This window comes from Falco naumanni, chromosome 7, assembly GCF_017639655.2.
Source record: "Falco naumanni isolate bFalNau1 chromosome 7, bFalNau1.pat, whole genome shotgun sequence".
NCBI lineage: Eukaryota > Metazoa > Chordata > Aves > Falconiformes > Falconidae > Falco > Falco naumanni.
The window spans coordinates 19641797-19657933 of record NC_054060.1 but is presented as its reverse complement, the minus strand read 5'-3'; the positions used below and the strand labels follow the sequence as shown (position 1 = coordinate 19657933).

The 16137-nt window shown below is 38.9% G+C and overlaps 1 protein-coding gene across 1 annotated transcript in view; it reads left to right on the top strand.

Moving 5' to 3' along the window:
* Window positions 1-16137, top strand: part of THSD4 (thrombospondin type 1 domain containing 4) — a 319595-nt gene that overhangs the window by 233215 nt on the left and 70243 nt on the right. Inside the window, exon 8 of the mRNA XM_040601898.1 lies at window positions 12011-12215. Within this exon, the coding sequence (XP_040457832.1) occupies window positions 12011-12215 (205 nt within the window). The remainder of the gene's footprint in view (window positions 1-12010; window positions 12216-16137) is intronic.

Sequence of the window (16137 nt, the reverse complement as noted above, 5' to 3'; positions counted from 1 at the left end):
GATTCGTAAGGTTGTCAAAAATGAATAGTTTGTTTCTTCTCACTGACTGAAATGTATCTGACAAAAAAAGTTGAACATAAAGCACAGATAGGTAATGAAAACAGCTATTGTGCAGGTAGAAAATCTGTGATTAATTAAGTGGGCGGCATCTGGATGTGACCACAATCTATTTGTGAAGGGCTGTAAATAGCATCAAAGATCTGTGAGCATTAGGTCTGTGGACAGCAGGAAATACTTGAAAGCCAAAGTAGGATCAAATGTTTGGGTAAAAATTACGGTTATAGCGAACCACAAATCAAGTGAGAGCCATTAGAATGTTGTTTGTTATCCTGTGGTTGAACGTAAATTCTCAGCATTGCTCCTTTGATTTGTAAAGCAAATGAGGGTTAGACTGCAACCTTGAAGACATGCGAGATGTTGAAATAAGACAAGCGGGCTAACTGTCTCTGTCATGCTCTGCCTTTGGGAGTTTTCTGAAGGTCTCTCTTGCTCTACAAGTCATAGGCATGGATCCCTGCTGTCGAACACCCTGTTCGTTTTGTTTCCACTGAAGGACATGCACCACTGAACCACGCATTTTTGTTTGTACATGTTAAATAGCTCATACAGTAAAATGCTTAAAAAGCTGGCTGTGTGGTGTAATTGGCTGGCTGTTCCATTAGAATGCTATGAAGCACGTACATTTTGGCACTCTTAGGGATCAGCAACACTGAAAGCAGTTTCTGGAAATCTGTATCATTCTTGTTATTTACAATTAGCTCCGGTGAATGAGGGGAGTTTATATTGATATAAACTACTGGAAGTTGGATTTCTGAGTGAATAGCATGGTACTAGTGATATAAAGGGACATAGTTTAAACTTTATAATTTTCTTTCTCAGCTATTTACTTACATATCCATTACTTAGGGGGAAAACCCCCTGACTTTATTTTTATGGTGTTGCTTGGTTATAAAACAAGTAGGAGTTCTTAGATATAAATACTCATCTGGAGAAAATGAGCAATGGGCTGATCTTGCCAAACATCCTTGGCCTTTCTTAACATTTAAAATTTTGAGTTTATTGTTTTAAGGTATTTTTTTTTTCCTTTCTGTGAGATGTCTGTGATAGAAGTTTGGCTCTGAAAAAAGATGCTTATGGCTTTCTTTAGAAAAAGAAATCTGGTACTGAAAGAATAAGAGGGTCTTTGCTTTTTATTTGGTTTTGTTTAAAGATGGTGTCACTTTTACTAGTAATGCATAGCTGAAAGCTTAATTCTTGAAGGTGTAAATGTAGATGTCTACATCTAGCCAGTTTTAAGGAAGTTTGCTGCATCTTCTACAATGGCTATGTCTCATAAAACTAAGCTATAACTGGAATTACTAAGAGATAAGAAAACCATAGCTAGTTTGGCAGTGAAAATTTGAACAGAATATATAAAAAGGAGGTGATGCAGATCATCTTGCAAGATATCCAGTGAAAACGGTTGTTAACTGGTATTGTTTGATGTTGATAATCATTCAGTTTTCATGGTTTCACATTTCTTTGTATCATGTCATGGTATTTTCATTTTTCTTCTTTTGGAGGAGGCAAAGGTGGAAGAGGGACTTCAGGGGAAAAGAGGAGGAGAAAAGGTTTATCTTTGACACATTCAGAAGCTTTTAATGCTTCTCTTCAAAAACGTTCTTAAAGTAAATGTCTTGTACTGGGAGCCCAAAATTGGACCCAGTATTCCATTTGTGGTTTCTCGAGTGCCAGGCAGAGTGCATAATCACCTTCCTTGACCCGCTGGCTAACCCTTACTCGTACAGTCCAGTGTGCAGTTGCTGCCTTTGCTGCCAGGGCACACTGCTTTGCTCATGATCAACTTGTTGCCCATGAGGACCCCCGGGTCCTTTTCTGCAGAGCTGCTTCCTCACCAGTGAGCACCCAGTCTGTACTGGTGCATGGAGTTAACTCTGAGATTCAGGGCTTTGCTTTTGAACTTCATGTGGTTCCTGTCTGCCCATTTCTCCAGCCTGTCAAGGTCCCCCTGACTAGCAGTCCTGCTTCCAGTATTTTGACTACTCCCCTTAGTTTGGTGCCATCTTTATGTTTGCTGACAGCATGCTCTTGTCTTGGTCCTTAAAGAAATACTGTAGCAGTGACTCCAGCAGGCCTCCCGGAGGGATGCCGTTAGTAACTGCCTGTCAGTTGGAGAAGAAATCGCTATCCTTTAAGTCTGGCAATCCAGCTGGTCTCCCATCCACTTTATTGTCAATTTACCCAGTCTGGTTTTCTCCAGTTTGGCTTTAAGAGTACTGTGGAAGACTATGTTCAAGGCCTCGCTGAAGTCAAGGTGAAAAACATCCACTGCTCTCCACTTACCCACTGAACTCATCATTTAATCACGGAAGACAGCAGCTTGTTCATGCATGACTTTGCCTTGGTAAATCCATGATGGTTGTTCCCAGTAAGGTTTTTTTGTCCTTCATGTACTTAGAAATGATTTCCAGGAGGATTGGCTCCGCAGTCTTTGAGGACTGGGATTAGTGTGACCAGTCTGCAACTGAGCCTCAGGTCCTTCTTGCCCTTAATGAAGACGGATACAGCATTTGCCTTTTCCAGTCACTGGGCATTGCTACCGATCACTGTGACCTCACAGTGATGTCATCCAACTCCGTTGGCGCCCTTTACTGCATCCCATCTGGTCCCAAAGATTTGTGTACATACAGGTTTCTCAGGTGCTCCCTAATTTGATCTTTCTCTGTTTGTTTCTACAGACTCAGCTGGAGTGATTTAGTTTGACACAAAAACACAAGCAAGTAGAAAAAATAGAATATATACAATTAAAACAAAAATCATTTAAGTTTGTTAGTAGGTTTTGGATTGTGAAGACATAATTCTGCCTTGTCAAATCCATAAAGAGGCCGACTCCTGTGACTTGGCATGTTTCCAGTTGATGTCAACTTTGAAGTCAATGAAGATTCCTTTTGAGAAAAGGCAGCAGGATTTGCATTAAAATAGTTAGTTATGATTGATAAATGAAGTCCACCTGGTCTCCAGACAAGGAAAGCAGATGATGCAAGAAAAGGCAATTTGAGATTTTTTCCTTTGTTTCAGTTTCTTGTAACATTTTTTTTCAGGTTAAAACACCTCCCAAACCAAAAAAAATCTTTGGATTGACTGATAAATTTTAAAAACATATTATTGAAAACAAAATAGCAGTAGTTGTTACTCATGTAGCAGAAGCTAATTTGAAAAGAAGTGCAATACAAACCTTTGTGTTGCGGTGTAAGAAATGAACTTTTTTTTTTTTTGCGTGGGCCTTCTACGTTTTGATTTCACAAGGATTGTAAGTGCCACCTTGTGGACAACGTAATTAATCTTGTGTCATAGGACACAAATTAAGGTAGGGTAGTGAAATCTGCTTTCAAAATCTGTGACAGAAATTAGTTGTGTTTTCTTTGGGGCTTGGAGGATTTTGATTTACTGTATTTTCCAGCATTGTTAATTGACGTCCTGAGACTTTACCTTCTTAATTAGTGTATGAGTATTCCCTAAGAAATCGCTGAAGTGAAAGAACTTGTTACCATTGGCTTCCATGGCTGTGAATAAAGGCAAACCCTACCAGTGTTACTGCAGTCTTACTACTTCATGATTTTTGCAGTTCTTGCTGAAGTAATTTTGTTGGTCACTCTTCGCTCCTGAACGCTAGCTTGTGTGGATCACAGATCTGGCTCGAATGGCAGTTTGTTGCATGACATGTAGAATTTTACTAAGGACTGTAAACTGCAGAAAAAAAGGTATTTTAATTTGTAGGTTTCCTTTTTTGTCAGCTACCCAAACTCTAGGTTGTCTTCAGATTCCCTCGAAGAGTCACCAGATAGCCCCACCCTGTTTGAGAAGGGACCAAGCATTTGTTCCCAGTAGTGTTAAATAATACAGCCTTTTGTTAAGTAATTTAATATCTTTCATTGATCTTTTTTTTTTTTGTCAAATCTGTTAACATCCCTAGATTAAGAAGAAGAAAAACATGTTTCCCCTTAACTTTAGAAGGAATGTAGGAGCATGCAAGAACAGATACATTCTGCATTTTTTTTCTTTTCACGCATTACTAAGAGCCTCAAACTGTCTAGATTTTGAACCAGTGTTGGTTGCGGTGTTCTATGACATACAGTAAAATTTAGGTAACTAAATTGCACAGTGCAAACTCCTCCTCATTATGGGAAAAAATAAAGTTGTGCATTTTCTGCTCATTTTGATTCAGAGAGTTTTACCATGTCTAGAGCAATACTAAGTTGTTTATTTGCGTTTTTTTTTTTTTCTATTCAGTAAGCAAGCTGCATTGCTCAAAGCAGATCTCTTTGTCCTTTGACTGCAGCTTGGAGTAGTGAACACTTGGAGTATTTCCTCTGACAGCCAGAGGAAAAAGAAATACTAATGTGGTCAGTCTCATCTACAGTGTCAGGAGCAACAAGGGCATGCTGATCCGTAGGAGGTGAACCTGGAGCTGAGAATCACAGCAAACCAGCCAGACAGCGGCCTTACCAAAAAGGGTGCATGTCCCCAGTTCCATAGCAAGTAGGGCAGGTCTGGTGATGGTTTCCAGACTCAGCCACCAGTCCAGATGTGGAGGTCAATTCCTAACGATGAGGTAGGTCCTTTGTAAAGCCATAAAATCAAGTTAGGGGGTCAGCACTACGGTCGGAGTCAGGGTGGTGTGAGGCCAGGTCCAGGTGTACCTGCAGCATAGTTCAGAGACCAGTGGTGAGACCTTGACCTTAGAAGCTCCTCCTAGGAAAAAGGAGGGCAGGAGGCATCTCAGCTCTGTGGTTCAAGGCTGAACTGCTGCATTATGAAAGTTAGCCTTGAGCCTGGGCAGCTAACCTCCCAGGAAGTGGTACACAGGATGTGAAACAGGGAATAAACAAAACTCAGCTTTGTCTAGTTCAGAGCCTGGGAAACCAGGCTAAAGAGGCTTTATCCTGCAACTGCCAAGCTCTGGTTGTAGTGTTGCTGGACACCTTCCTAGGGAGTGCAGTGCCAGAATTTCTAGCCAGTCCTGCTCTGACTACCAGATGCAGCTGCAGCGCTGAAGTCTCAGAGGTGCTCAGCACTGTGTTTAGGAAGCAGGAAAAAGAAACAATCTGCCTTCCTGGCCAAAGCCCCTTTTGTAAGCCTACTTTCGTCATGCGGTCCTTGCATTTCTGACATGTTTTGCAATGTGGGCTGATTTACCAAACCATGTTACTCAACTTATTTTAGACCAATGTTCATTTAATTGGAACTGAAACTAAGCAGGTTCAGGCCCAGAGCTAGAAACCTGAAATGAGCCAAAACCCATTCTGGTTTTGCTTCCTGCTTCTCTGGTGAGTTATCTTTCATGTTTAGTTTCCCAAGAGTTTTTCAGTTGAGTTTTTCAGTTGTGGTGGAATTGGGTCTCAGTGATGGGCATGATTCCTCAGCTCTTCCCATTCTCATTGACAGTTTTTCTTGGCTCCACAGTTGTGTTCTAGGCTGTCTTAATGTCTTAAATGACATTAATATTTTCTGTGTTGCATTGGGAACCAGCAAACTTGCTGCCTTTTAGTGAGATCGTTGAAGAAAGAATTGATTCAAAACTGGTCTTCAAATCAAAAGAACTCAAATAAAATTACTTTCTCATAAGTTTCTTTGTCAAAAGGCTAAACTGGATTACATGTGTACATCTAGATGTTGTAGTCAAATGCATATTTGATAGATAACAGATCGATGAAGCAGCAAAGTTTGTGTTCAGATTTCGTACTTTATTAAAGGTGGGCATAGTGTTTGATAAATTAGTTTAAATCTTGCATCAGTTCTTAGACACTCCTGAGATAAATCCTATAGTTAGTTACAATTCTGTTTATGTGAGAGGGAATGTTGTAAATAATAAATAAAGGAGTAAGTATGCACTTTGGCCTTAATATGTGCAAACTTTTGTTTCAGAAATTGCAAATGAGTTCTGTGAATAGGTGACAGAAAGGGGAACAGATCTCTAAAATCCCTAAAAATACATGTGAAAACTTCTCAGACTTAGTGGGGGAAGCACAGCTAACTCTGAAGCAGCAACACTGGCGTAGTTCTTAACAGCTTTGAAGGCAAGATCTTAGTGAGGGAGCTAGTGTGTAAGAGAACTCCCAGAAAGGCAAATATTTACAGCTTTAGCTTGAAGCCTCTGTCACAGACAGGGAAAGTGTTGTGTATTGTAGACAACAATATTTACATACTAAATGCTTTGCTATAAAAGTCAATAACAGTGTTTGCAGGTGTGAATTTAACATTGAAGTGAGTAAGCCTGTTAGGTAAATTGGGATTGATAAAACAAATCTTCTGGTTCTGGCTACAAATCTAATAATCATTTCCAGTGGTAAAAACTACACAGATTAAGGTATCTGTAAAGCAGCCACCAAGTATACAAGGCTATGTAGGAAACATTAATTTATATATTTTTTTTCATATCATCTAGCTTTTTGTAGTTGTCCTGGTGGGCTTCAGGTTTGCGTAACTTAAGATGAAATTTGAGGACTAAACAGTAGAATCGTAAACCAACTGAGAAAATGAACCATATTATATTCCTTCGGAGTTCAAGACCTTTATAAGACTAGATACAGACAAAGAGTCCCCATGGAGACCTCATAAGTTACTGTCTGGGGTGAAAGGGCTCTGAAAGGCCATTAATCATGCTGCATTTGTGGTACAGTGAATCCCACAACTTGAAGTTCAAAATCCTCCCCACTTACAAAGGGCCATGAAGTAAACTGTGATTTCAGCAAGCTATTCCTGATGAATCAAGAACAGTAAATTATACCTCCTCTTCTGTCTTTTGTAGATGGCCTTTCACTGGGACTAAAGCTGATTCCTAGCCCTGACTCCTGCTGATTTCAAAGGGAGCCCTTCCACTGATTTCATTGGGATTTGGATCAAGAATAACTAATGTCATAGAAATATATTTCTCCATGCAGTAGAGATTGTTGGGCAAATTTTGAAATATCTGACCGCTTACTGCACATACACTATACTTACTAAATGGGGGGTGGAATTAGAAGAGATTCAAAAGAAAGCATTCTTACTAATCCTTTCAAAGCTTCCTGTATATTTTTGGCTCCTGAACCCACTACATTCACTCAGCTGGGTGCGTCTAGACCATGGTCACAGAGTGAGACATTTTATATGAAGTTTATGCACCATCTTTTAGCACGATTGCACTTGCAAGAAACCTAAAAAGAAAGAAAAAGTTCAGTGTCCACTAGATGTTACGTCATGAGGAGGTCTGGAATATTCAAAGGAAGGAGGGCTGGACACTGCATGCAACTGACTGCTGGTAAGAAAATAAAACACCAGCTTCTGGGGCTGAGCAGATTTAATGCTGTGACTGACCTTCTTCCTTGCATGATTTTTGAATGGGAAAGAGAAAGAAGAATCCATTTAAGGACTGAGAAGGAAAAGCAAGGAATTCCTGTAAAGGTAGAGGGCAGAGCACCTTCTAAATGTATAATGGAGCAGAGTTGTGTTTTCTGGCAACTTCTGAGTAGGACATGAATGGAATACCATAGGAGAGAAACAGCAGATGTCTGGTAATTTGACATACTCTTTATGCTGTAACCCCAAATGTCCTCTTGTGAATGTGGCTTGATAACAATAATTCACGCAGCGGCCTGAAGTAGCACATGTCATTTTTGATTGTCAGCAGTTCATGCTATGTTACCTGTATATGCCTTTTTTTTCAAGAGCTCTTACTTCTGTTGTGCTTCTGCCTGAAGGCTTTTAAATTCTGAATGACAATCTGACTGCCAGCAGACGAGTGCCTCAGAAAATGCATAGGGCTGTCTTGCATCAGGTGGATGAGAGAAATGGAGTTTCAGAACTGGATACTGCATGACAGCATTTCAGTGTTTGGCTTACTTGTAAAGCGGAGCTTTCTGTTTAAACAGACTAACCTTGTTGCTCAGAATTTGCTTATAGGTGTGAGAGAACAGAAAAGCTATTTCTCAATGCCAATATATAAAATTTAGTCATGGCAATGCAATAAAAGCTTTGCAGTATTTGTTCTTAGAGTTATGAAATAGTGGACATTGCAAAGTATAGTTGCTGAATTAAGTCATTTTAATTTCCTCTATTGTGGGCTTTCCAAATAATGTCTGTTTAAACAATTACAGCACCCTTAAGTAATTCCAAAATGCTGTTAACTAGAAATGAAAGTGAAGATTTAACAAGACAATAAATCCCTCGTCCATCTTGAACAAAATGCAGAAAGGAAACAAATTGTGTGCTTAAGAAAAACAGATGACTTTTAAATGGTTCCAATGATCTGTTCAAGCATTTAAGGTGAGAAATTAAAATAAAACAAAGCCAAAAAACACCCAACAGCATTTGCTTCACCAATACATTAACTTGAGCAAATACTAGAAGAATAACATTCACAAAGAAGAAACTGCAGTTATATGAGCCTGCGTCTAGGCTCTCTTTTACATTTTTCCTCTTTGTCTTCCTACCCTTTACCTCAACCATCTCTCTAACCATTTGCAGTCAATTCAAATGGTGGGATTCGAGTATTCTCTGTAAACACAAATGACCGTGTACATGTTCAAAAACATTACTAAGCTGTGGTAACTAGATCAGCCTGTATTCTGTATCTGTTTGAAATCAAGCATATGTTAGCAGCCAAAAGAAAAGAAAAAAAAACCAAACACTTTTGAGTTATTAGTGCTCTCATGAATGGTAGTAGTGTATCAGCTAGCAGCAACAGGAGGGAGGTGATAATGGCAGAAGAAAGGAAATAGCTAAGATGGAATCAATTCTGCCCCCTGCTCCCCTGATGTAGTGAGAAACAAGATGTTGCTTATAGTGTAAGAAGTGGCACAGTGAATAATGTCAATGGTACGTTCTCAGGATTAATAGTGTGCAGAGAGGAGAAGCTCTGTGTATGTTAGGTGGTGGTTCCTCCTAAGGCCTCTTGCAGCTGTGAGGACTCCTACAGGTTTCAGTGAACTCAGCTGACATCTGTGTAGCACGTTCTGAACTTTAAATAATGGAAGGAGAGCTTCCTAGAAAGTATTTGTCAACATTTTTTCTGTAACTAGTAATAGAGAAATTTATATTGTTCATTGTATGTTGGTAGAAGCAGAAAATACAAGTTATTAGGAGAGCATTAGAGATGTAGTTAAGTGGTTATTAAAGTGTCATTCCTACAGGTCATTGTTCTACAATTGGAGTCTAGTTATTAATTCAGCTGATGCACAACCCAGAAAGAAATTAGTCTCACATTCCCATCACTGTGATGGCCCTACAGTGCTAGGGAAAAAAACCCTTTTTTTTCCTGGTTTCTGCGTCAGCAGAGTTTCTAGCTTGGTTCCTCTGGCAAAACTCTTTTCTTGAGGAGCAGCATGTCAATAGCAGCTTTACATTTGGTTATGGGAAACCGAGTAAAAAAAAGTGGTATAATGGAGGCATGGTCAGGGACTTAGGTCTTGGAGGAGTCTGAGGTTCTCCCACAGACCTCCAGTGTGACTGCAGGTTGTTCTAGCTATCTTACCCTTCCAGATTTAAAAACAGTCTGAAAAGGCAGCTGTTTATTCCTCCTTCCCCTGACCGTGCCCATGGATGGCTGATTTGTGGTTCTTGAATGGCTCAGCCATCATCCCTGCGTCGGCTGGGACTCTGTTGTGAGCGACGGTGGACTGCAGTGTTCGGAGACTGGCCTGATAGTCTGCCCCTGTAAGTGTGGGTTGTAGGGTTTTCTTTGTCAGCCTTTCTGGTGTTTGCTGTGTTTCTGGCAGCTGCATTCAGCTGTGGGACACAGTGGTGTGGCAGTTCATGGTGCTGGATGGGTCAGCTATGCCATGTTTTTACAGGGTCTTGGAGAATGTTGTGTCTCTAATGCCCAGGTACAGCGACGCCTGTAACAGCGAGCCCTGACCCAGGCATTTCTGTCCTTTGCACAAATAAAACCAAATTGTATTCCTCAGAATACAAAAGTTCTAATCATATGTAGTTATTTTTCTGCTTTTTAATAACTTAAAGATAGTGCTATCAGATTCAAGGTATATTAAGTATCTGCTGTCTCTTGAGGATGTGGGGCTTCCACTGTAGCCAACACAAATTCAAACTTGTGTTCTCAAAGTAAATACCATGTGGTTTGTCTGTATGCTGGTTAACTGCCAGCAATTCCAACTGCTTGTGCACATGCAGTCACAAATTCCTTCTTATCTCCAGGCTATACTTAGGCCATAACCAGTATGAAAATTCCAGGACATCAAATCTCTTCCTTGGCTTGCTGATGAAGTGCTTTGTGTGTTATCACAAAAGAGAGCCTGATTTCTTTTATAGATAAGTTGTTTTTTAATGAAACCATTATATACAGCAGCATTGTTGTTCTAAAAATGCAGTTATATTGCTGGCCAGTGAAGAAGTCTCTAAGTTACCATCTCAGCTACTGGGAAGCTGGTTTACGTATAGTACAAATGGTTACCTCACCCAAGTGTCCTGGGGGCGATGCTGAATTTCTGATTTGCAAGTTCAATTGTGTCCATTTCATTACTGTTGAATTATGAAGAGAACGCCTTCCCATTTCTGTTTGAAAGGCTTGGGATGTAGAAGCATCAGACTGTGTATGGAGAAGATACCTGACATGGCAAGAAAAGCTCAGTCTGCCTCAGAAACTTGGCTAGAATATAGGAAGGTGTTTATTAAAATGAGGACAAAAGCAGGACAAAGATGATTTTCTTAAGGGCAGAACGAGGAACAGTGTAGAGTGGGGATTAGGTAAGAAGTTAAGGCTCCAGCCTTTGGTAAAAAAAGACCAAGAATTGTGGAAGTATTGTCTTGTTTTTTACATGCCCTTATCACCTTTCAACTTCATCCTCAGTGGCTCTAATATTCCCTTTATTTTTCTGTTAAGAATCTTAGCTTCTTCCTTTTTTCTGTTAAATTGTTGTATTTGTAGCTTATTATGACATCTTTCTTGACATGATCATAAATTTTGGGAATGATTTCTTTGTCCTTGAATGAGCATTTTTTTAGTAGACCTAAATTTATTCAGGCAGACCTGAAATTATTTCATTTATTTTGAATGTTTTCCATCAAATTACTAAATTTCATAAAATATGTGATAGGCTTCTGTTCTACTGGCTCATACAATATTTCATTCTTAGGTGAATGAGAACTAGTTGTTCTTTGCATGTGCCAGTTAGTCATATAGGTAGATGATAAGTGTTCATCATAAACGTAATTTAAAGTCTGGAAATACAGAACAGTAAGATCAATGAACAGGAATGTTTCGGTACAAGAGGGCATTGTCTCTACAGTGTCTTTTAAAGTGCAATAAGTTGGAAATTTTTTTTTCTGTTTTGTGTCAAATCTTTAACATTTTTTCTGCCCTTTATATTATTTTAAATGATCCTTTTTTTTTTTTCTTTCCAAAATTATACTGTCAGAGTGAGTGTTACTGAATGGGTTGAGTATTTTCTATTCAGTGAACAGGAGGATTACTTCTACTATAACTGTCTAGACACAGTATAAAGACTTTTTAGAAACCTCTTTTGGTGGGAATAGGTTCAGTGCTCAGTTTTAGAGGAAATTAAGAGAAGGCTTTTATTTATAAAGTAGTTCTGCTTTATAACTATAATATATATATTTTATATATATGATATAAATATATCATTAAAAAATCATAGCTCTTTACCTCTTTTCTGACTGGCAGCTACAGGAACTATGCTGTTATGAGATTCTTGCAGCTGAGGATGGTATTATCAGCAATGATCAGTGCATTAGTGCTTTTCAGTGTATTCTTGTATTTCTGGTAACAGGCTGTACAAACCTCTTGGCTAACTTGAAATCCCCAAGTCTGTGAACCCTCTGTTTTTTACTGCTTTTCTTGCCTACAGAAGAACAAAGGAAGAAATTGCTCATATGCTAATTCACAGAATCTTTTCAGGGTTGAATGTTCCTTGAAGGTCATACTGTCCTCAGTTGTTATGCCCAAAGTCTGTAGTTGTAAGATCTTGGAAAAAGAAATATTACTTTTATTTTGCAGAGCATTGGCTGTGACGACTATCTGGGTTCAGACAAGGTGATTGACAAGTGTGGAATATGTGGAGGGGACAACACTGCTTGCAAAGTTGTGTCTGGAGTTTTCAAACACACGCTAACAAATCTTGGCTACCACAAGATAGTGGAAATTCCTGAAGGAGCTACTAAAATCAACATTACTGAGATGTCAAAGAGCAACAACTATTTGGGTAAGTTGCATCTCAATGAATAAAGCATTCTTTCTGCACTAGTGCAACAGGGTGGAAGTTGTGCCAGGAAAGGTCTTCTAAGCAGTGTGAAATAGATGTCAGGGAGGCGGGGGGGATAAATTCATTACACAGGCATTTTGATCAGAACTAACTAGCAGTTTATAATTCTGGGTAAACACTGTAGACCTGTTAGCATATATTTCCATCTGTCCAACTTGGCTTTGGTGTTTCCTATTAGTTTGTTCTGCTATGGTGATTATACTTCCTACAGCGTTAACCTTTTCTGAGCAGCCAAGAATCTAGCCCAGCTGCATGCTTGTTTATGTGAAGTGTATTGAGGCTGCCTGAGGAGAAGAGCGCATCTTCTGATTGCCTAAAAATTTCAGTTCTTTTGAAGTATATCAAAATCTTACTGAGATAACGTGATATCAAGGTGGTATCTGCAGAATGCAATGTCATTTGTACAGTTGGAGGATCCTGGAATATTTATATGAGCATCGTAGCATCTTGTGGTATATTTCTAGATCTGTCTAGTGTGCTGCAAATCAGAGATTACGTGGAATTTCTGCAGGTCTGTGTCTGCCTTGTGTGCAGTTGTGAACTGAACCATTCCCTGTCAGGTTACCAAGCCTTAGTTTGCCCACATTTGTGCTCCTGTTTCGAAGCCAATTCGGCTGGAGAAAGAACTGTTGGTTAGGATCTGTAAAATCTACTCCTCACCCTTTAATTTCGCTTCACCTGTCAGTCCATCCTTACATCTGTCTTAAAAATTACCATAGCAAATAATAAAATGGAGCTACACGAGGCCTTTCTTGCTAGCTTGGTATAATAATTACTAGAACTATCTAGCTGTACTGGAAGACTCAAATCCCAATACACTTGTTTGACAGCTGCTTTATCTCACTTCTGGCTGGCAAGCATCTCAGCTGCTGCTCAAGTAGGAGAAAGTAAAGTGCTGATTATTGAATTGCTTCTTTCCTCTTTCCTGCTTTCTTCTCCTCAATTCCTGCTGGAGCTGTAACTAGTTCTACAGAAATATTTGCCTGTAGATGGGAGTTTATCATGGGGAATAGTCTGAACTGTAATGTGAACACCATCATTTTACCAAAAAAGTGACTCTTCAAAGTGAAGATATAATATAAGCTACCCACAGCCCAAGAAAGCCAAATGTTCTAGACCTCTTGTAGAGGTATCTCATCAGTTCTAATTTGTCCTGGTTTCATCCAAAAGCATTTTAGATACATTATATACACCTATTTAGACTAGCATTCTTTTTTTTTATGTGAATAGTTTGTATAGCATCCATCAACACTAACTTGTTTGATAACAAAATAAAACAATAGCTCTGTCTAAAGAGCTTCCGTAGATATATGTGTACATTCAGTAGAAAACTGGTGAGAACGCAACTTACTTGGCAGGACAGTGAAAGTAGCCGTGTTACTAATATATAAAATCATGGAGTTGAATGCCATTTTTATGTCAGATTTACATGCTGGCATCTAAAAACAGCTGGCAGAAAAATGCCTTTAACTATATTAGAATGTCCTGAGCTTCTTGAACATTTTTGGAATGGGCAGGACAGAAAAAGGGTAAGATTTTTTTTCTTTAAAAATAACCAGGCTGTTGGCATGTATGGGAAAGTGGTGAAGTTTTTCTTTCCCATGCTACTCCTTATCTCCTTATCCCCTGAGTTCTTGTTCTATGCTATCATCTTCTCCCCCGCCCCCCCTTTTCATATGTTTCATTTTAAAGCTGCTGGTATGGATGTAGTCTGCTAAATTTGCCAGCTTCCTCCCCCATTAGGAATTGTTGAGGCTTTCATTCCAGCTAGAAGGACTCCAGCCTCTCTGCTTAAACCATTACACAATAAACGTAGTGTACTGAGGCAGGTGACTTGCACCAGGACAGGAATTAACATGTTATAAGGTTTATCAATCAATCTATTGGACAAACAAAATGGTAATTGGGAGGTTGTTGGTCCCAAATTTCTCACTGATAAAACAGCATTCAAAGTATTAAAAATGCACATTTTTATAGAGCGCATTAACAGTGGTAGAGCAGGGAAGCTTGAAAACTCAGATCTGGTATTTACTGGTTTGTCTGTATGGTAATAAGCAGAAGTCTTAAACTTTAAAAATAAAAATATCTTAAACTCATCCTTGCGCTGCAGCAGCAACAAGAACAACTCAGCAGCCATTCCTTTAGGCATACAGTTGAGCGCTTTGCAAAACTGAAGTTGCCAGGTGCCTGTTCTGTCACAGTCCAGCTATACCCATCAGAGCTGCTAGTAAGCAACATTCTTCTTGTTGCAAGGAGTGTAAGTTAGTTGCTTTTCATTTTCCTTTCACTTTGCACATTTTATGGTTTCTTCGATACAAAATCAGAAGTCTGCCCAAGGTCACTAAAATTTTTACAGAAGATGACAGCAGACGTTTCTGGGAATCTGAGTTATCCTGCTTGTCTCTGTTGAGGAGATTGTCTTAAATTCTATGTGGGTTTATTATTAAACAATTTTTAAAAAGCTCCACAAATTTTCACCGCTTTGTCAAAAGTACTAAGCAAATAAGCAATCAGGAAATCATGTTTTCAGAAGGAGGTATTTTTGTAAAATTGGGAAGTGCTGGGCAAAGCAGGCAAGAATGTGAGGTTTCTTACCCAAAGAGTTTCAAACTTAGCTGAAAGTCAGTCAAACATTTGAAAGCTTTTGTGAACTTTTTTGTAGTAATCTACTGCTCATTGTTGCAAAACCTGTGACCCTCATAAGAAAGTGGAGTTCTAATGGTGATGCTGAAAATCATGGTAGCTTATTAAGGTTTACTCATTTTAAGTGTTGCATTTTGGGTTTTTACACACAAGCTGGAGTGATTACACAATAAAATTTATAAGTTCTTGCTACTTGAAAACAATGAACTTCTGTTAAAAGAAAAAACATAACAAAGGCATATGAAGCTTTTAGTGTTTCTGGACTATGTCATTATCTGGGTAGTCAGAATATTCAGACTAAAGGAGCTGGGCTATTTCAGTGGTTCAACCAATTGTTCGTGTAACTTTATAATTAACTTTTCACAAAAATGGCAGAATCATAGGTGTGTTGTGCATTTAGTGATCTCTAGTATTTGATTTCTGTATACCTTAAAAACCTTCAACACCATTTTTCTGTTTTCTTCTGCTTATATTTTCTTTTTTTAGGTGTTCTGATTTTGGATGTGTGAGTTTTATACAGGACAAACATAATCTTTTCTTCCCCCTGTCCTCCCTCCCCCCTTCCCATGTGCTAAAAATCCTTTTAGGTTTTCCATTTCTTGAATATCTTTACTATAGGGAGAGTGTCAATCTGATAAAGGAAAATATTTTGAGAGTCAAATTGAGAATGACCTGTGACATTAACTGATATTTCTTAGTGAGCCAAAATGAACAAGCTCTAATAGAGCCACAAGGCAGATCAGAAATGTCCCAGGGAGCATCGTATATTTTTTTGTGTGTGTGTGTGTGCAGAAGGAAAGCAGTCCAGCTTTGGACTGCTAAATAATAGCTGTTAATAACTTTTAATAATATATTAGTAAATATTTTTTTACAATTAGAAGCAAAATCTATGTATTACAATTTAGATTTAGACTATAAAATGTAAACAAGGCTATAGGCAGTACAGTCCTGAGCTATGTACAGAATTACTTGCTTCTCAAAGTAGTTTTCAGCAATATTTTCTTACTGGCTGATGTGTTAGACCTTTCAGCAACAGAACGGCTGACCTTGAACAGACTTTCCATTGGCAAGGCCTTTCTGTCACATGCTAGTCTTGTACAGAAAGAGACAAAGACATACTTTTTATCCCACTGGTAATCATCAGCTGGCCAGTTCTCATAGACCGAAATGGGAAGCTTGCCACTGAATTAAGTAGGACCATAATACCTTAAGTGGGACC